Source organism: Camelus dromedarius, chromosome 18 (genome assembly GCF_036321535.1).
Source record: "Camelus dromedarius isolate mCamDro1 chromosome 18, mCamDro1.pat, whole genome shotgun sequence".
Lineage (NCBI taxonomy): Eukaryota > Metazoa > Chordata > Mammalia > Artiodactyla > Camelidae > Camelus > Camelus dromedarius.
Genome location: NC_087453.1, coordinates 9,263,907 through 9,285,858, shown reverse-complemented (window position 1 = coordinate 9,285,858; position 21,952 = coordinate 9,263,907). Strand labels below are relative to the sequence as shown.

Sequence of the window (21,952 nt, the reverse complement as noted above, 5' to 3'; positions counted from 1 at the left end):
CCATCCTAATTAAGGTACATGTTTCCATTGCCCAGAAAGTTCCCTCAGGGGCCCCCTTCCAGTCAATATCTCCAGAGGCACCCAAGTTCTGATTTCTCCCACCAAAGTTTAATTTTGCCTGTTCTTGAAGCTTCTACAGAGATGATGAGTGTTACGCATGCTCAGTCATGTGCAAGCAAGTATGCACGGCCACACACACTTGCACAGATGTGCGTGGAAGCTCAGGGACACACACATACACACAGTCAGAAATGGGCATTTGAGCTGTAAATCTTTCGGTTTCAGTCTGCAGCTCAGATTAGCCTCCCCAGGTCCTGGAGGCTAAGGGAAGTGGGAGACCTCCTGGCACTGGGACCAGACCATGGGGAGGCTCCTTCAACATCTCCTTTAGCTCCTCACTGGATGACCACAGGCAAATACTTAAAATCTCAGTTTTCTCCTCTGTAAAATCAGATGACTAATATCCCCCTCCCCTGGACTGACCACATACTATGTGCCAGGCACTGTTCTAAGGGCTGTGCAAGTCCTGACCCACTCCATCCTTCCAGCCAGCTTAAAATCTAGACACAGTTATGACCCCTTTCTTATGGGTAAGGAACCTGAGGCACAGAGAAGTATAGCAGCTGGTCCAAGGTCACACAGCTAGGAAGTGGTAGAGTTGGATTTGAACCCAGTATGCCTCCAGAACCTTCACTCACCAGCCTTCCAGTACCCTTCCTCATGGGGAGACTGTAAGGGTTATTATTTACATCCATGCCCTGGAAAACACTAGGTACTTAATAAATAATAGATGTGGCTACTACCAAGGACATTTACATCCAGTATCTCAGTGATGCCTCAGCACAATCCCATTTTACAGATGAGGAGACTGAGGCTCAGAGGAGTCAGTGGCAAAAAAATCCAGGTCTTCTGATTCTAAATCCCACATTCTTTCTATTCTCCCCAATAGGGATAGCCTATCCCACGAGGAAGAGACTTTGTTTACTGTGCTCCCAGCACCTAGAAGAGTGCCTGGCGCATACTCAGCACTCAGTAAATGTTTTTTCCAATGAATGGGTACAGCAGGGAGCTGGGAGGAATCAACAAACCCACGGCCCTCCTTTATAGTTGGCGGATACGGGACCTAGCAAGGGGGTGTGATGGCCAAGGTCACACTGTGCCTTCGCACCACTGAATCTATCATTTCCTCCCTGCCTGGCTCACCCTCTCTACTTCCTGACCTGAGCAGCCCAAAAGCCTTGGGAGCCCCTGAGACACCCTCAAAGTCCACGTTAATGGTGAGCTGGCACAGGGCCTCTCCCAAATTCATTATGCCGTCCAAGGTCAGCGCGGAAGGCTGCCAAACTAAACCTCAGAAAATGCCCGGCCGGCCGGAGGGAAACAAGGCCCAGCTTGCCAGAGCTTTCGCGCTGGGGACGGGGAGCATTCCTGGGAGAGAGGGTGGGGAGGAAGGGCCAGATCAGCCTTTAAAAGCCCTTTGTGCACAACTGCTTGAACTGCAGCCCCCTCTGACCGTCATCCCCATCAAGTCAGCAGAAGCAGCAAAACCCTTCAGTCCACCAGGACAACGGGGAGTGGCCTGGGGTCTGTGCTTGTGGGGACGGGGCCAATGAGATCCCATCCTGAAGATGGGGGGGAAATGGGAGGAGGGCGGGAATGCTGGGGGGAGGGGCAGACGGCCCCAGACCGAGGGTCACTTTCAGTTACCGGTCCCTTGCGTTTGTACAAGGATGTGAGTTTTAAACACACAGTCACTTCCCCTCGTGCCTGTTAAGTGAGTGTCCCTAGAAGCAGAGCCTGAGAGCCTTACGTACAAGATTCGCTGAGGAGGTACCTTTAGGAGACAGCGAGTGAGTGAAGCAGGGCCTTCAGGGCAGGAGCTGTAGCAGGATGCGGTCTTAGTAGGAGGCTGGCTTCAGCCTGATCCCATGGGGAGCCCAGCTCAGGAGCGTAAACCGCACTTGGAGTTAATCTCACCTCAAAGTAAGGAAGCTGAGCTTTTGTACCCCTGACTCAGTGAGCCATTGGCTACAGCCCCCTAGCAGGTAATTCCCATTGGCCGAGGGCAGTTGTTGAGGGGGAGCAGTTATGAGAAGGAGGCCGTTGTTGTTGTAACTGATCAGCAGCTGGTACTCAGGGCAGTGCCGGGTGGGGTGCAGGTGCACCTGCCTGGGAAGGGGGTGTGGGTGAGGCGCCTGCAGCATCCACTACATTGACTTACTGCATTAATTCATGACTACCTACACCTCCCCCACTTAGGGCCAACACCTGGAAGAAAATGAGGAAAAGACTGAATTTGAGCTGAGGTGGTTTCCAGCACCCTCCCTTGATTGTAGGCCATTGAATCCCGTATTTGAAAACTAAGAAATTAAAAGAGAAACTGCACTTCACACATCTGGGCTCAGAGAGTATAAGTTAGAACTCTTCCATTTGTAGGATTTCAGAAATCTGCGAGACACTGAGGGTAGCGTGGCAGAATCAGAGCTTTCAGGCTCTCTGCGCTGATCTGCCCGCCGGGGAGGCCCCACCAAGGGAAGACAGGACAGGGCCCAGCTGGAGGACCAGGCTGGGCAGATGAAGTTACAAGGTGAAGAAAGACAAAGCAGGCTGGCCAGGCCTCAGGGGAGGCCCTGGAACAGGCCCTGGGAGGACGATCTTGTGACACCTGATCTTGTGAGAAGCTGACTTGGGGGAGCAGGAGCTGTGGGGCAGAGGGTCTTTGGGAAGGCGAGGGCCTGGCCTGCTGCCCCCATCCCAGCTGCCCCCATCCCAGCTGCAAAAGGCACCAGACCCTTGGGCCCTGAGCAGGCCCAGGGGCAGGACCATACCTCCCCTTCACCCATGCCAAGCTGAAACCCCCTCACCTGGGTACTGCACTCTACAGTGAGCAAAACACCTATTAACTCAGCATTTTGAAGTGGGTGAGTCAAAACCCTACACATGGGGAAACTCAGGCTTAGGTGCGGTGACTTCACTCATTAACAAATGTTAAGTGCCTACTGTGTGCCACGCACTGATTGAGGTGCTGGGGATACTTCAGTAAACAGAACAGAAACCCCTGCTCACATGGAGCGTATATTCAAGTGGGCCAGGAGGAGGGTGGGGCAGAAGGGAAGAGTAGCTATGGAAAAAAAAAAAAGCAGAGAAGGGAGAAAGAGTGCAGGGGGCAGAACTTGCCGTTTAAAAATGGATGGTGAGAAACAGAAGGACTCCAGCTTTGGAGTGAGGCAGTTCAGATCCCAGCTGTGCCATGTACTCAGGGCAGAGTCTTGGGCAAAGAAGGACATGGCCTCTCTGAGCCTCAGTTTCCTCACCTATGAAAAGGAGGCTGCAGTGGGAAGGGCGTGGCTTGTGTGGGCTGGATTTCTGGAGAAGGGGCTTTTATAATGAACCCTAAGGCAGAGGCAGTATGCTTTTAAAGGGCACTTCAAGGACCACGGACTTCAGAATCAACTGAGATCCTTGTTAGAATGCAGATCCCAGGCTGCCTTGAGAGATTTTGATTCTGTGGTCTGGGGGGACCACACCTGGGAATCTGAATTCTGTTGGGGTTTGAGAATCCCTGACCTGGGCTTGGGTGTGGGCTGAAGGAGCCTGTGGCTGCTTCCCTGATGAAGACTCATGGGTCCTCAGAATGGAAATGCCCTTAAAGATCACACAGCCCAGCAATATGCTCCCAGGTTGCAGATGAGGAACGTGAAGACCAGAGAAGCTGAGAGACTTGACTGAGGCCACACAGCTGGCCAGCAACAGAGCTGGGTCTGGGACAGTTGACAGATAGATGGAGAGGTAACAGCCGGTTCAGGTAACAAGCAGTCGGACCTCAGTCGGGGGAGGATCACGGTGAGAGTTGAATTTCATCCCGGAATCTTACCCTTCTGGACTGGGAGATGGCTGAGTGTTTCCTTCCAGTCCGAGAGTGTTAAATGACCCTCCTTGGACTCCTGCTCAGTTAATTCCTTGGAGAAAAGGAAGCCTGCCCTCGCACACACTGACCGGCACCCTAGCTTCCCAGTGTGCCCCTTCCTGCAGCCCAGTGGACTTGCTGAACCCCTATGAGTGCCAGCATGGGACACGCACCACCAGTTTCAAGTGTGTTGAAGTCTGGATTTCTCAGCCTCGATGTACACCAGAATCACTTTGGAAGCTTCACAAAATACCGATCCCTGGGTCCCATCCCCAGAGATTCTGATTTAATTGGCCTTAGGGTGGCCTGGCATTGGAATTTTTCAAAGATCCTCAGGTGATTCTCACGTGCAGCCAAGACTGGGTTAGCTCGACAGGGAAAGACATTGAATCACACTGATTCAAAGTGAGAAGGTGATAGCCTTTCTGATTCTCCTTCAAACCTTCTGACTCCCTTAAGGGGAAAGTCCCTGTTTGAAGCTAATGGAACTTTCACATCTCTCTAACACACAAACGTCTCCTGTTTGAACCCAGAGAGCAGGTGTCAGCTCCAGCATCTGGCTAGAGTTTCACATCATGATTTATAGCTAATGGTACCAATTTTTCATGATATCAAATTTCCTCCTAAAATATTTATTATACTTAAATAGGTAAATTAAGTTAAAGAAGAATATTAGCAGTTAATATTAATTAAAGAAGAACAGCAAATCCTATTTCAGGCATTTCCTCTGCACCCAATGGTGGTCCATGACTCAAGCAGGTTCCCCTACTTAAGTCCTCCTCTGGCCATGGGGATTGGTTCAGAGATAAGCACATGACACAAATGTGTCCAATCAGAGCCAACTCTGGGATTTTTTGCTGGGACAGCCAGGGAAGAGGGCCTTGCTTTCTGCAGGGGTTGGTGCTCAGAGGATGGAGTTTAGACAAAATGTCAGTTTAGAGAGGGGAAGTGACCTGTCTGAGGCTCCAGGCGCTAGCGGTGGAGCTGGGATTTGAACCAAATCCATCTGCCCCCAAAGGTAGTGCAACTTCCAACTACACCATATTTCTGGTGAATTTGCTGGAATCTTTCATTTAGAAACCTCCCTCAGAACTTCTGTTTCCTGAGTTTAGAGCCTTCATATGTGGCATTTGCTTTAGGAAAACTCAATAGCACCCTATGAAAGATAACCCAAGTAGGTAGCTTTAAAAAGCTGATAGAAGACACTAATTATCATTCAATACATCCTGAGCACCAGAGAAGATATTTGGCTGTTTGTAAAGAATTTGGTGCCCTTGTTCCTTTCAGTTTGAGATGATAAGAGTCTTCTGGTTGGAGTTCCAGCTAGATATTTCAAATTATTTCACCCACTCCCCACCCAAAGCAGTGCGATGTTTGCTTCCTGCCAACTGTGACTAACCTCTGAATTCTTTCACCCATCAGTTCATTCAGCACAATCTTACAGACTGCTTATGTGGAGGCAGGCACAGTGCTAGGTGCAGGAGAGACAGGTAAACACAACAGGTAAGTCCTGCCATCAGGGAACTACAGTCCACATGGAGCAAGGGAAGGCAGAGTAATCAAATAATCACCGAAATGGATGTGAGATTACAGTGGGAATAAGGGCCATCCTACAGAGGTACACAGAACTTTGAAAACCATAACTGGGGGACTGATTCAGAGATCATGGAAGGCTTCCTGGTGGAGGTGACATTTGATCTGGGCACTTTAGGATGAACAAGCAATAACAGGGTAAAGAAGAGAGGAAAAAGAATTCCAGGCAGAGGGAAAGAATGTGCAAAGGTCTGATACAGGAAGGAACTTACTATGAGATCAGTGTGACTGGACACAGGGAGCCTAAGAGACTGTGGTGGGAGATGAAGTCAGAGAGGTGGGGGACCTGGACATGTGGAAACTTGCAGGCCACTAGGAGGAGATTTAACCTCTCCTTCCACCCCATTCTCCAGCCAATCAAATGGAAATAACCCACCTTTCCCTCCCTCCCTCCCATACATCATAAAGAGGTGGAAAAACCCCACTGCCCTTATGATTTCTGGAATTTGAAAAATACAACAAAACATCCACACAATTGGGGTTCTTTAGTAACTTGGGGTGTTTGAGCTACTTAAGGAGAAAAGGGAGAAGAGCAAAAAGAGAAAGATAAGAAGCCTAAGAATACAAGGAAGAAATGAACGAAGGAGAGTGATGGAGAGCTGAGCAGTGTGCTGGTGCAGTGCCTTGGCTCTCGAGGTAGCAGCCTGGTGTCAAACGCTGCCCTGGCCCCTCTTAGCTGCATCATTGGATGTGTTACTCTACCTCTCTGGGGCTCAGTTCCCGCATCTGGAAAATGGAGAGAATAATAGTACCTTCCTCCTAGGGTGATGTGAGGGCCACATGAGTTAACGTCTGTATGAGCGGTATAGGCAGGTTAGCTATGTGGATGTTATCAGAGAAATGGGCTGGGTGGTGCCCTCTAAAGTCCTCAGAGTTCCCAGGAGGCCTGGGCTCAGCCTGGACAGCTGGAGGGTGAGAAGTAACTGAGGAGACAGAGAGCTCACAGTGACGGGAAAATATGGGACAGGTTTTGGAGGGCAGCTAAGAAATCTTCCTAGGAGACTCAAACTCTTCCTCCCTTGGGTGGGAATGTCTCACATCTGGCAGGAGGGCCCAGGTTCTGCATTTTTTCTGAGTAAAAGGAAAGGGACTCTGGCTACCTCCTCTCAGGAACCTCCAGTTCGGGGAAGATTAGCCCCGGAGTATTGAACTTTGGAATCCAAAAGCAGTGACCAAGGGAGGTCTAATGATAAATTCTTGAAAGAAATACCAGGGCTCATTATGGGGCTTAGAATGACATCAAGTTTGGGAAGTCAAGGGAAGGGTGTTTAAGCAGAATTTTTAAGGATGAATTAAGAAAGCCAAGGGGGCCAGGGTAGGGGCCACAAGATTGTTCTAGCTAACATAGCTTGTGCAAAGGCCCTGAGGTGAGACCCAAAATGGTGTTCTGAGGATCTGAGAAAGGAGATAGGGAGTTACATGATGTGTGTGTAATGTGAAGGTGGGGTGGTAGTTCTTATAGGCCCTTAGTTGCTAGATGAGGATTTTGGAAATTATCCTGAGAGCAACGAGAAGTCATAGAGGGGTCGATGCCTCTTCCTACTGCTGTTCCCCTTCATCCCCATCCAAAAACTGTATGGGTAGAGAGGATGAGATTGGAGATGGGTTCTGCATGGAATGATTTGAGAGCTTGGAAAACACTCTAAGACTATATCAGAGGGGGCAACAGTGATTCATTCATTCCTGTATTCAACAAATATTTATTTAGTAACTACTATATGCTAAGCACAATTTTAGCACAGGAAGATAGAAGTACCACCTGACCAACTCCCTCTCTAATGGAGCTTATAGCACAGTGGGATGAGACAGACCAGAGCCAGATGAATATATAACGTTCTTGGTAGTGGAACAGGCTATGAGAAAAAATAAAGGAGGGTAAAGGAATGCAGTGAGAAGATCAGGGGAAGGGTGTGCTGCAACCATTTACTAGGGAATGTGGCCCATCAGATCATCCTTGCACCGAGTATCCCCCAAATGTCCACCCTTTCCACCAAGTATCCCCAAATGTCCATTATGTGTACCATTGTAAGCAGAGTTTAAAGTTGAGTTTTTTAAACTATTGTTTTAATGGAGGTACGGGGGATTGAACCCAGGACCTTGTGCATGCTAAGCACATGCTCTACCACTGAGCTATACTCACCCCCGTAAAGTTGATTTTTTAGCACCTCTCCGCCCCACAATCGATGAAGCTCCCCCTCCAGTTGGCACCAACAATGCATTCGTGGTGACCGCACTGACCAGCAAACTCTTCCACTTCCCACCGTGTTTCTGCCAGCCACACGTGGGGAAGCCGCAAGCCCTTGGCACTTCTTTCTCACCCTTGCCTGACACTGTTTGCCTTTCTCTGGATAATAGGGTGCTGAGCTCATCCAGGTGCCTCCCCGGGGGGTTGGCAAGGCTGCACCCCTGGGCCTGTTCCAGGTCCGCCAGCTAGAAGAAGTGGATTTAAGCAGAGTTTGACAACCAGCTCAAGGGTCTTCGGCAGGGGTGGGGCAGGGCAGCTGTTCCTCAGCTGCCTTCCTGAGGATCACGTCACCTCTGCCAGCACCACCTGAGTGGATGGGTGTCAGAAACAGTAAGAGAAAGAGGTGGAAGTAACGGGACCTCGCTGGCTAAATGGAGGTTAGCCTTCTGTGGGGACCTTCTGTGGTTTGCATTTCTTCAGGAACGGCCGCCAGGAGGGTGGATGATGAAGCGTTAATGACACACACAAGGGATGAGACCCACAAGCTGGGAACAAGAGTTCTGACTCCAAACACCAGCGTTCTAAATGTGCCTGCCAGAATTCCGGTCGTGAACGCCACTGAAGCATCCTCACCTTGAACTTCAGAATTCCAACTGACCATGAGTTCCAACCTGAAACATCAGTGTTCTGACCTTTCCCACTGGAGTTTTCAATCACAAATATGGACACTCTGGCCACGTACTCCTTGGGTCCAATTACAAATATGAGGATTCTGACTCATATGGCAGCCTTCTGACCTTGAACCCTAGAGTTATGACCTTGAATGGCGGTGCTCCAACAATGAACATCGATCACAGCAGGGGTCTCGAGTGGCAGAATTCCAACCCTGAACACCAGAATTCCAGTCCCAGCCACCCTAATCTCTACTAAGAATTTCTGAAATCCCAGGCTTTCCAGTTTGAATTTGTAGAGCAGACATTACTCCATAAGGATATAAAATTGAATTCTACACAATAAACTCTCCCACAGGCTCAAAGCCCCCCAAAATAAGCCAGGTGCTTGGATGATGATGAAGAGGATGAAAATAACTGTCTGAATGATGCTGGCTCACATTTGTGCACTGAACACTTTACATGCTATATCTCATTCCATCCTCTGGACCGCCTCAGGGAATTTCTTATTTCCATTTTACAGAGGAGGAACCTGAGGTTCAGAGGCAGTCTGGTTTGATGGCTTAGTATTCTTGTGCTTTTCCCAACCACGTCAGCAGATTTTTCCTCCTGCTCTTTTTGGAGGCTGGGTAGGGGAATCTTGCATCCTATTAGCTAATAAATTTAGGACTTACCTGCAAATTTCTATGACTTGTGTTGGCACTCACTAAGGATGGGCTGCCTTGAGTTTTGAAGTCAGCTCCCACCTGATTAAAGCAAGGTTTGGGGTAGCTCCCTTTCCTCTCTCCCTCTTGAGAAAAGGGAGAAGGAAAACCAACAACATGAGTGAAGCATCTGTGCTCAGCCAGCGCAGTGCTGGCCCCTCTGGCACAGGGGAGTGCATCTGTCTTTCTAGTAGCCCTGCTTGGCAAGTTACCATACCTATTTCCCAGCTAAGGAAACTGAGGCCAAGAGAGGTGACGGGTCTGTCTGCCCAGGGTCTCATAGCTCATATGTGGCAGTGTTAGTCTTATGAACCCAGGCCTCCAGAGTTCCAAGCCAGAGTTCTTCCCACTCATTCTACCAGGGAGATGGCGTATGAGAGGAAGGAAAACACTGGCGAAGAGGAGGGACAGGTCACTGCCCTGAGTGGGCCTAATCTCAAAATAAACCACTGAGACATTTTATCATGGAAAGAGTGGAAATGCCTTCAAGTCCAAACTGGTCTTTCAAGGTCAGGGAGGGCCTTTCAGAAGAGGTGACATATGAGCCAATACCTGCAGGATAAGAAGGGGCAGCTGTCTTTGCAAGATACAGAGCCAGCGGCCCAGAGAGGTTAAGTGATTTATTCAAGGTCACACAGCTAGCTTGTGCCTTCCTGCCCTTCCTCCAGTCCTCCAACAAATCCCCCCTGACAAAGCCAGGTGGTCCCCTGCATCAGGCCATGAGGTGACTTTGGAACACAGGTCAGCAAACTTTCCCTGTAAACGCTGTTGTTACCAAAAGCAACCACAGACAATATGGTGGTGGTGGTCCAATAAAACCTGATTTACAAAACAGGCATTCCACCCTGCCTTAGAACACAGAAATGAGTAAGATATAGTCCTAGACTTTGAGAACACCTTGCATTAGTTGGAGTGATACAACAAGTTCAGAAGAAAATCGAAAACAAGAGGGAGCATGTTAAGTGGCACAGCAGAGTTAGAATTTGTAGAAGGTCACTTCTTGCAGCTCAAGAAGGAGAGGAATCAAGTTCAGGTTCTCAGAAAGGGCCACCTGCGCCCCTCTTTGACCTTGGCATGTTATTCTCTGTCAAAACACCCTTCTTCTTTCCTTCCCAGCATACATATTACACTTTGTGATTATTCTTTCATTTATTTTTTTATTTGTTTAATGCCTATCTCCCTCTGCCAGGCTACAAACTCCATAATGGCTGTGGATTCCTTTTGCCAGCTTGCATTTATTTTCCCCTTTCTTGATAACAGTATTCCAGTTTTTTTTTTTTTTTTTTTTGGAAGAACTGCCTCTTTCCCATTCTCTATCTCATCCCAGCACCAGCATTTGTCATGTGACCCAGGCCCAGCTAAGTGACTGGTTCAGGGATGGACCAATGAAAATCAGCCCTGGGCTTTTGCTGGAATTATTGGGAAAGAGACTTGCTTTTTTTCCCCAGGATGGAAGCCTGGAATTGCTGGATGCTATCTTTCCAGCCATGTTTGTACAGCCTGCTGAGAAGCCAACATGGAGAAGAAGAGACTTCGATGGATTGGAGACTGATGCTTGATGACATATTTAAGCCCCTGGATCCAGCCTTGCTAGGAACCTCACCTAATCCCAGGACTTTTCAATTACATTTTTGGCTTAAGTCCACATGCATTTTTGTCACCTGCAACCCAAAGAACCCCGACTAATAGATACACAAATGCTTCTCAAGCAACCTGCATATAGTAACATGCAATAAATGTTTGTCACACAAACAACAGGTGGCACTGAAGCAGGACCTCAAAACATGCACGTATAGCCACATGAAGTTGTAAGGACCAAAGAAATCTAGACAGGAAGTGAACTTTGAAACCTAAAGGATTGTCCCAGGAATAGGGAGAAATGACTAAATCAAATTTCAGTCAGTATTTCAAGGAACAATAAAGGATGTGTAAACATATCCATGGCATAAAAGATAGAAGAAAATTGATCCATTCAAAGAGACAGTGGGAATTCCAGACACGCTGAAGGCTGGTTCAACATGATCTTATCTCCACCTTTCTTTCTGCTTCTCCCATGCCCTTGGCAGGGCGATCACGGGCTGCTTCTTTGGTACAGTTGGGTCTACAAAGACTCTGAGAAGCAATACTGGCCAAGGTCAAGGGCCCCAAGGACCACACATGCCTTGGAAAGACTCAGGAATGGGCCCTAGGTAGCAATTAGTGAACTGTGATGGTCTATATTTAGAAGCTGTTTGATTCCAAGTCCATTTACCTGGCAGATGTGAGTGATGGTGTGGAATTGAAAATGTAACATTATTCTCTCAGAGACAGTGTCTGCCTGCCAGGCCACAGTGGGCAATTATGGTGGAGACCAACCTTGCTGCAGAGCAAAAATAGAGTAGTCAGGGTGTAAGAGAACTCCTCAAGTGTCTAATTTAATTGTGCCTCCTCTCTGTGAATGGAAGTCCAGAAGTCACTTCTTCCTGGCCCAGGAAGTGTAGGCATGGTAGTGTACAAGGAGAGACATGGAAGGTGGGAGGAGATGGGGGAGGTACTCCTGGGAGACCCTTGCCTTGTAAGGGAGACCCCTCTGATCAATCACCATTAGATCATGCAAGTTTGCTCATCCATTCACTCAACAAACATTTACTAACACTTAATGGCAATAACAATAACAATCATCATCATCATCATCACCACAGCAAGTGTTAACTTGTACTGAACTCTTCCTGAGTGCCAAGGACTTCTCTGAGTGTTTCGTATAGATTTGTCACAACAACTCTGGTTGCTGTGAGGCTCCCCAAATTATGGATCAGGAAATTGAAACCCAGAGAAATTAAGTCATTCCCCCAAGGGTACATAGCTTGAATCATCATTGAGCTGGGATTTGAATGTAAGCAGTCAGGCTGCAGAGCCTGCTCTCTTAAGCATTCCTGTCTCTCTGTGGGCCAGGTCTGGCATCCACAGAATAACTCATAAGCTCATCTTCACAGTGTTTTGTACAAGGAAGGTATGAACATCAGGTTTCCGGAGCACAGAGGAAGGAGCAGGCAGTGCTGCCTGAAGCGGGTGTGGGTGGTGGAGGGAGGGAGAAGCTGGGCCTTGAAGGGTGAGGAGAGAGAGGCTGCAGGCAGACAAGATGAAGCAGGGGGTGCAAGGCGGAGGAATCAGCTTGGCGCAGAGCAGGACCCGGGAAGGATGAAGTACCCGGGAAATGTACCCAGGGCAGCAAATGGCGCTGGGACAACTGGCCACTTGCAGAAGGATGAAGTTGGTCCCTTTCCTCAAACACATACAAAAAAACAGCTCAAAATGGATCAAAGGCCTAAATGCAAGATGTAAAAGTATAAAACTCTTCGAAGAAATCATGACAAAAAAGTTTCATGACCTTGGATCTGGCAATTATTTCTTGACAACAAAAGAAAACATAGACAAGATGGACTTCATCAAAATTCAAAACTTCTGAGCCTTGAAGGACACAATCAACAGAGTGAAAAGGCAACCTACAGAATGGGAGGAGCTATTTGCAGATCAGATCTCTGATAAGGGGTTCATATCCAGAATATATAAAGAAACTGCTACAACTCAAATCACTTGAGTAGGTATTCCTCCAAAGGAGACATACATGTGGCCAACAAGCATACGAAAAGGTGTTTAACATCACTAATCATTAGGGAAATGCCAATCAAAACGACAATGAAATACCCATCAGGATGGCTACTACAAACAAAACAAAACCAAACCAAAAACCCCAGAAAGTAACAAGTGTTAGGATGTGGAGAAATTGGAACCTTTGTGCACTGTTGGTAGGAATGTAAAATGGTGTAGCCACTATGAAAGACAATATGGCGGTTCCTCAAAAAATTAAAAAGTGAAAAAAAAAATAGAATTAACACACAATCCAGCAATTCCACTGTTGGATATACACTCAAAAGAATTGAAAGCAGGGTCTCGAAGAGATATTTGTACAGCCATGTTCCTAGCATTACTATTTGCAAAACAGCCAAAAGGTGGAAGCAACCCAAGTGTCCACTGACAGATGAATGGATAAACAAAATGTGGTATATCATTCAGTCTTAAAAAGGGAGGAAATTCTGACACGTGCGACAACATGGATGACCCTTAAGGATATTAGGCTAAGTGAAATAAGCCAGTCACAAAAGCCAAATACTCGACCTAGGGTAGTCAAATTCATTGAGACTGAAATAGAAGCGGGGACGCCAGGGGCTGAGGGGTGGGAATGGAGTTATTGCTTCACAGGTACAGAGTTTCAGTTTTGCAAGATAAAAAAAGTTCTGGAGATTGGTTGCACGACAATGCGAATATGCTTAACACTACTGAACCATTCATTTAAAAAGGGTTAAGATGGTAAATTTCGTTATATGTATTTTACCACAAATAAAAAAAATCACCCAGAGATTGTGTTTCAACTGTTGGGGCTGGGCATGAGTCTTCGTCAAAGCTCAGGTGATCCAGATGTTCCAATAGGGCTGAGCATCACTGCTCCGGGAAGTGTGCCCGATTGATTATTCCCACTTCCCAGCCTCACACAGGTGAGGTGCCTTGTGGGCTCATACAGCCAGGAAGCCATGGGGGTGGAATTTGAACCCAGGCCCATACCCATACCCGCAGGAATATGTCTCATATGCTAACATTACATCTTATTTGTTATTTATGTCATCAGGGAAAATTTTAAAGGAGAATTGGTGTTCTGGATCTGAACATGTGAATTCTGGCTCCCGCCCCTCCTGCCTCCAATTTGGGGGCTGGAGTGTGCCTGGCCCCATCCGGTCATGCCCACCTCTACCAGAAACACCCAAATCAAGAATATTCCACTTAGGGGGGAAGATAGGGCCTTATCTATTTAAATTATCTATTAAAATAATGCTTAACGTTAACCCTGTGTCTCCAATAGTCCCATCCTGTAGCCTTTGTGGTCAAGGTCATAATGTAACAGGAGCCAGGAACACTCCCAAGTCAGGTGGAAGGTGCTGAACACCTCTCACCTCCGCAGCACCTCAGTTCCCCAAGGTGAAAAGGCATCCTGGAGCTCACTTCCCACTTCCTGAATGTCATTCTTACCACGCAGAGGCCAGATTGCGGGCTTACATTCAGGGAGTCCTCCTATTTGCTGTGTGACCCCAGGCCAGCCACTCCACCTCTCTGGGCCTCTGTTTCCACAGCTGTCAGGTGAGGATAATTATCCCTCCCTTGTAGGGTGACTGTGGGAGTCAGACACTGCGGTGCATTAATGCTCCCTGCACTGCGCCAGGCCCACCGGGAGCAGAGCCATGGCTGCTGCTGCTACTGTGTTTATTTTCTCCAGGAGATGAGGCTGAGGCTGACTGAGCCCAGCCAGCCCTGGAATTTCTTCTTTTAAGATGATCCCTGGTAGGAGTTTGAGGTTTCCCACAGGTCTTTGATTGTACCCCCAGAACTAGATCCTAACACAAGGATCTGGGTAAAGTGGCTTATGTGGGAAGTGATCTCAGGAAAAGCGGGTAGGGGAGAGGGCACATGAGACAGGGAGGGGAAAGAGGCCAAACAGGGTATATTATCAAGCAAGGAACCACTGTGGGCACCTGGGGCTTTAATTCTGCTGATGAACTCTGGGGGCCAGTGTGGACCATGCACCTCTGAGTTATACCCCCATCTAGGGGGAGGGAGCTGGATTATTTATACACCTTTCCCCATCAGACATCAGTTGAGGGCTGCTCCCTCCAGGTGGGGCATTAACTCCCTGTCTTTACTGGACTCCACTGGCCAGAGGAAGTATCTAGGCAAAGAACTGAAGGTGCTGGTAGCTGGGAGCTGGGCTAGTGGCACTGAAATGGTACAAGCTAAAGGGATATAGGTGGGACACTGACTGTATCTTCTTTATCAGGATCAGGTCCGTGTTCTGCTCCAATTGCCTGAGTGACTTGAGCAAGTTATGTAACCTCACCTCATAATGAGCATGTATCATTTTATAAGAAAAATGAATTTTTGGAAGGGATTTTATTTCTCTGGCAGGATAATCAGGAGGATTAAGTGAAACAATGACCATTAACAACGAAACAAAACAAAAACCCCTAACAGTTACGGAGGGCTTTCTACGTGCCAGATCCTACTTGAAATGCTTTGCATGCATTAATTCTGGTAGTGATTCAATGAGGCAGGCCCTGCTACTGGCCCCATTTTATGAGTGAAGGAACCAGGGCACAAGGAGGTGCAGTAGTTTGCCGCAAATCACATGGTTAGTAAGTAGAAGGGTCAAACTTTGAACTTGGGCAATCCAACTCTAAAATCAGGGCTCCCATCCATGATGCTATCAAGTATAGGAAGTGTATGAAGTGCTGGGTATGGAGCTGGTGCTTAATGCATGCTGTTCTCTTCTAGTTAATTAAGTTTTGGCCAAACTGCTCATTCGGCCAGCACTTTTCCTACCTAAGCATTTTCACAATCTCTAGCCTTTTGTAGCCTTTCAAACCCCCTGAGAGACCAGCTGCCAAGGTATGCTCCTGGTCAAATGTCCTGGAGGAATGGGAAGGTCTCTGAACCTCAATTAGGGTAACGATGAGGACAGAAGGTCCTGGCCCCTGATCTTTCCCCAACTTGTTGTCTGACCCAGGCAAGTCCTTGAAGCATCCTCCATGTTTCCCTTCATCAAATCAGGATACTGGCTTCACGAAACGCAGCTCAGGCACTTTACCTGCACTGTCATACTTAACCCTCCAGGCAACCCTGTGAGGTGGCTTTTATTATCACCCTCATCGACAGATTAGGAAATGGAAGCTACAAGAGGTGAGGTGATTTTTCCAAAGTCCCGAACTAGGAAATGTCAGGGCTGGGATTCAAACCCAGGTCTGTGTAAACCCACAGCCAGGATTCTGAATCTCTGGTATGTCGTTTCCCAGGAATAAACAAAAACACCCAGGATGACTAACCCAGGGCCAGCAAGAGCCTCAGCCAGAACACTTACAGCACTGGAGGGGGCCCACGGTTTCCGAGTTGATTTCCCTATTATTCTTGGTGATAAAACACAAATTCCCTCCGGACCAGGTCAAAGAAGCAGAAGCAACATCACACTAAATTAGGCATGAAGTCCCCAGGGGGCAGGCAGTGATCTACAATCAACAGCACTGTGATAGGGGATGTTGCCAACTAGCTGTGTAGCTAGAACAGAGGAAATCGGTGATAATGTTAATCATCACCATTGTCACTTACAGAAGGCTCCCTACCACATGCCAGATACTGGGTTAAGCTCTTTATGCAGATTATCTCCAAATGGCCCTAAGAGGTGAGCTGTCTTATAATTCCCATTTTCCAGATGAGGAAACTAAGACTCAGAGGAGGAAAGGAACTTGCCCAAGGTCACATTCCTGATAAGCGACGTAGCTGAGAAATGAACAACAAATGTTAGGTTCCAGAGCTGATTCTTAATCAAATCTGTGGGGGCAAACTATTGACCAATGTCCCTAAATAAAGAATACTCCCACTTTGGGATGTAGTAGTAATAATTCATATGTGTAAAGTACTTTCTATTTGCAAATTACATTCACATCTGAAATCTCACTGAATCATCAAAACAGCCCCAAGAGGTGGGCACTGCTATCAGCACTGTTTGGTGGATGAGCTCACTGAGGCTCAGAGAACTTGAAAGATCTGCACAAGATTCCAGGATTCAAGAAGCACAGGCTTGGGAACCAGACCAATCTGGGTTCAAACCCTCGCTCTGCCATTTTCATTCCTCCGACACACGTTCACTGAGCACTTAGCTGTGTGAGCTCCGGCGAGTGACTTCCCCTCTCAGAGCCTCCATTTCCTCTTTATAAAAGAACATTAATACCACTCATGAAACCCATTCCTCCCCATCTGAAAATGCCAGACACTTGCTTTCTCAGGCTTCCCTGCAGCTGGAGCATGAGCATGTTACCTGACCGTGGCCAGTGGGATTTAAAAAGAAGTAGCCAGGGGGCTGCTGGGAAAGGTTTGCCTCGCAAGAGGAAAAGTGGCACATAAAAGGCCACGCCCTTCTTCACTGGTTGGACATCAGGTGCCTACATGTGAAGGCTGGAACTGGGTAGCCATCTTGTGATATGAGGCATCCAGCCTGAGGACCAAGCCACCTGCAGGAGTTGGAGTAGCAGAAAGTCGGAAAGAATCTAGAATCTTAATGGCATCATGGAATCATTAACACAAAACCAGCTACCTTGGAACTTCCTATTAAGTGAGAGGATGTGTCTTCCTCCTTATAAAAGCCACTTCGAGTTTTCTATTCTGTGACTTGTAGCCCAAACTGGCAGACTACTTTGACTGAATTGTTGGAGGGATTCAATGAGATATTGCATATAAAGTACCACTAATCAGTACCTGGCACAATAAACAGCAGCTATGCTGGAAATTAGGAAATCATCTCCCTTAGACTGTTCCAGGGACCACAGACACTCCTGTCCTGGCAAATTAGTTCCCTCTCTCTCTCCTACTGAGAACAGCCAGCAGAGTTTTCCCAGAAAGCAGAAACCCAGCGGTGGCTCAGCACCACAACCCCGTCACTCTGATGGGGCTGACCCCAGCTTCCAAACAAGAATCAATCACACTGCCTTTTGCCTAATGGATTTTGATTTTCACTCCCCTGACAGGGAAGGCGAGGCCTGTGCTTTGGTTTGTCTCTGTGTTGCCAGAACATCCATTAATTATTAACAGCGGCAGCTCAGCCTCCCAGCACTGCTATCAGAAGGAAAGGGTTTGCTGCAACTCAGCCCACCCAGTCACAGAGAAAGGACTCTGGCCTCTTTATTAGAACAGTAAGTCCCACCTACTGTGCGCTGGGCACTGTGCTAACTTTTGACAAACATGATTTCATGATGACCCTGCAAGGCGGGCCTTTCATCCATATTTTATAGGCAGGAGGCTGGGGTGTGGAGAGGTCTTGTCTAAAGCCAGAAACTGGGGAGGTGGTGGAGCTGGGCTTGGAACCTGGGTCTGTCCCTGTTCTTAAACATATGGGGTATGGCCATTTCTGTACCTCACAATCACCCAGCAATGACCCTCCATCTGACTTCCTATTCTGTGACCGCTGAGAAATTTCCACAGGCCTTGATGTTCTGACAAGCAAAGCATTCAAGTTGGGGGGCTCAGTGGGGTTGGGATAGGCAAAGTACAAATGATTGAAGGAGGCCCAAGGCACAGAGAACTGGGTTGCAGTTGAACTGGGAGGAAGGAGTAACAGATCCCTGGACCCTTAGACACAGTGACTGATTGCTTGCTCCATTCATTCATTCCACATATAGCTATCTGGAGATCCTCTGTGCCAGGCACCATGATGGGTGCTGGAAACAGAAGAGTTGAGTACAACTCATGACGCTTATGTTCTCATGGGGGAGGAACTGAGAAACACAAAGGAGCAAATGTAATTTCAGGATGGCGCTTAAACTCTATGCAGGAAAAAACACTGCAAGATGTGACAGAATGTAGGGGTAGGGAGGCTGTTTCAGACAGGGATCAGGAAGGGTCTCACTAAGGAGGGGACATTTGAGCAGAGACCAGCTCCAATGAGGAATAAGGAGAAGCAGCCAGCCATGGGACAGTGTAGGAAAGAGAATTCCAGGTGGCAGCAACAGCAAGTGCAAAGGTCCTGAGTTAGGATAAAGCCTGACCTGTTTAGGGAACATCAAGGAGGTCAGTGGGGCTGAAACTTGAGTGAAACAGAGAGAAGAGATGAGCTCAGAGAGGTCATGGGGCTGGATTCGTGGTGAGGGGTTTGGACTTTATTCTGAATGTGATGGGAAACCTCTCCGGAGCATTTAAGCAGATGAATAATGTGATCCAATTTACATTTAGAAAAGCTCACTCTGGTGGCTGAGTGGGGAATGGATCGCAGGGTGCAAAGGCGGAAGCAGGGAGACTGGGAAGGAGACTCTGCTACTTAATCACTATGGAAAGAACAGTGTCTTCAAATTCACATTTGAATTTGAATTTCTGGCTACTCCTGTTTGCCTGCTGTGCGACCTTAGGCAAGTCACTTAACCTCTCCGATCTTCCCTATTTGTGAAGGGTGGGATAATAAAAGAGAGCTGGCATAAGGACTAAATGTGTTGTTACACTTCATACACAGTAGACATGTGATCAATGGCAGTCAGGATTTCTATATTGAGGGCCAGTGAGCCTGCCTGCCTCATCATTTCAGCCTTGGCTGCAGAATATCCTAGACCGTCCATCTGCCAGGACAAGCCTGCAGCCCGAGCCTGGGATCACAGAGAGGTCACGAAGCTCGTCCCTGTGAGCGGATTAACCCGAGGGTGAGATGAAGCAGTTTATTCCCAAACAGCGCCTTTTGCAAGCCTGGGCCCCCTGCCTTGCTGCCAGGGGCCAGCCCAAACACAGCCCTTTGCCTGCTTCTTTTGATGGAGGGTGACACTCCCCTTTCCTGCCTCCTTGTCTTAGGGACAGGGCAGGGAGAAAGGAGAGTCATGTCTGGGTCTAAACTGGGTGTGGAGAGGAGGAACCCATGTCAGGCCTGGAAATAGCAAAATAAGTCTGTTGATCCTAAGCCGGTTAAGGGTGAGTGACTATGTCTTAAGAGAGAGGCTTTTTGTACACGAAACCAGGGGCAGGATTATAGCAAGGGCTGGCCCACAGAAAAGGAAACCAGGCCTAGGAATCTCTACGTCCTCTTTAGGGTATGAAGTGAGAAAACCTGGCCTCTCTCCAAACAGCTACCCACTCCTACATTCACTCTCAAAGGCCTCTCCTTGGGTGGCCAGATCTGGAGAAAGGATACCACAAACCCCCTCCAAACTTGGCTCTGCAGGTGGGCCTTCAGTAAGGGGTCAACTGAGTCAGGGAGGTCCCACAATGAGAAGCCAGGCTGGACAGGAGGCAGCCCTAGCTGCCTTCCTCCTTCCTCCTCCCTTTTTCTTTTTGCTGTGAATACATTTACCTGCCCGTCTTCTTTGGTCCCACTCTCAGAGAATGGGTTATGTTCAACATGACTTTCCCAACTTGGTCTTTCTGGATTTTGACATTAACACCTCTCTTTTCTGGGCTCCCCCTGGGCCCCACATGGCCTCTTTTATAGCACTGCACACACTGTGTTGTCATTTACTCCCAATTCCCAGCACGCTGGCCACGTGAAGACAGGCCCCCATCTCTCCAAGGCATCCCTGAGTCCCAACCTGACACAGAGAAGTTGCTCATCAACAAATGACCTCCCACACTGGCCTGTCCCCACCCCACAAGACTTCCTCAGTCCCTTACGGCCTCTGTTCTTACCCAAAAGCACACAGGACTCCATGGCCCACCCAGTGTGATTGAACCCATTTCTGTCTTTCTCCTGCTTTATTTTTCATGCCTCATATTTTCTCCCCTATTTCAAAATTTACATCCTCTTCCGACAGCCAAAGCATCTTTACAAGCTGCATCAAACCATTCTTGGAATCAACTCACAAATAAAGAACAAGCCGGGGTGACCCTTCGCCCACAATCATCACAGCCAGCCGCATGTGTCATGCATGCACATACCCGCTCCTCAGAGTCCATTGCCTCATTTTTGCTTCTTATGTTAAAACTGACTGAGAGTATCTCAATGTCCTCCAAGCATGTCAGTAAGCTGCCTTCATTCCCTCTTTGGGGCAAAGTGGGGTTATTAATATAGGGATAAGTATTAAAATTGCAGGGTGACCCCCCTTCCAGCCTGGGTCTGGGCATCCACAAGGGAGCATTGTGTAGAATAGACCAAACTCAACTCTACTCCATCCCAGCAAGGCCTTATTGTTCCTCCATGCCCTGTTATTTTCAGTGTCTATTCTCTTGCTGTGAGTTTTCATAAGTCTCTGTAAATCCTTTTCTCCAGCAAAGCTGGGGTATAAAGTATTGAATAATAAAAGGATGAGGTGACAAATGCCACACAGGAACAGTCTGAAAGGGTTTTTGGTCCTCACCTCTGAGGTCTCAGCCATAGCCCTTCCTCTTTTCTGGTCTTCATATTTGGGAACTAAGCCAGGGACCCCAACCACGGTCCTTGATCTGGGGACACAGGCAGAACCCCCAGCCCAGCAGCCCCCAGATTTCAGACTCACCTTGGCAGCCACGGAGGAATTGGGCTTCTCCAGTAGGTCCCAGAGCTTTTTCCTCTTCTCTGCGCAGCATGTGTTATCAAACTCCTCGCCCTCCCGCTCCCGTAGGGTCTCGGCCTCACGCTTGAGTTCCTCGTTCATCTGCTCCTTCTTCTGGTGGTAGCGGGCCTGGCAACAGGACTCCAGGTAGATTTCATCGATGCCCCAGTAGTCAAGCTCTTGGCTGAAGCTGAGTGCGCACATTTCCTCCATCATGTGCAGCCGCCCAGTGCGGTAGAAGTTGAGGATGGAGGTGAAGGCGCCCGGATGGCGGTCGAAGAAGTACTCATTGTCGTCGAGGCTGTAGTCGTCGCACACCTCAAGCAGCGAGTCATGCGTGTTGCAGTCTCGGAGTTTGCCCAGCCGTGTGCGGGGCAGGCGGTCCAGGGTGCGCCAGAGCACCTCGTGCGCCAGCCCCCCGACGTTGAGGCGGACGCGCCTCGAGCACGCCTTGCTGCGCACGATCTCCATGGGTTCGGGTGGCAGCGAGCTGGTGGAGCGGGAGCCATGCTTCGTCATGCCCGCCGGCATCGCTGGTCCGGCCGCCCCCGCCCCCCCCGCCCCCCCAGGCCGCTGTCACTGGACGGCAAGGCCCGCCACCGCGGGGGAGGGGGGCAGGGAGTGCTGTGGGCTGATGGGGGTGCAGGGAGCCGCGCGGGCGCGAGTCACGGCCGTCTTCTCACCTCCATCCCGACGGCTGCGAGGCAGAAAGCGAATGCAGGTCAGCAAACGGAACTGTGCGCGGCCCCTCCCCACCTCTCCACCTGGGCCCCAGCCCGCCTGACCTTCCAGGCGCTTAAGCCGCTCAGGCCGGCAGA

At 48.7% G+C, this 21,952-nt stretch overlaps 1 protein-coding gene across 1 annotated transcript in view; it reads right to left on the bottom strand.

Annotated features, from left to right (window-relative positions):
• Window positions 1–21,686, bottom strand: part of KCNB1 (potassium voltage-gated channel subfamily B member 1) — a 92,318-nt gene extending 70,632 nt beyond the window's left edge. Inside the window, exon 1 of the mRNA XM_064496998.1 lies at window positions 21,099–21,686. Coding sequence (XP_064353068.1) covers window positions 21,099–21,665 — 567 coding nt within the window. The 5' untranslated portion in view covers window positions 21,666–21,686. The remainder of the gene's footprint in view (window positions 1–21,098) is intronic.
• Window positions 21,687–21,952: the final 266 nt, after the last annotated feature.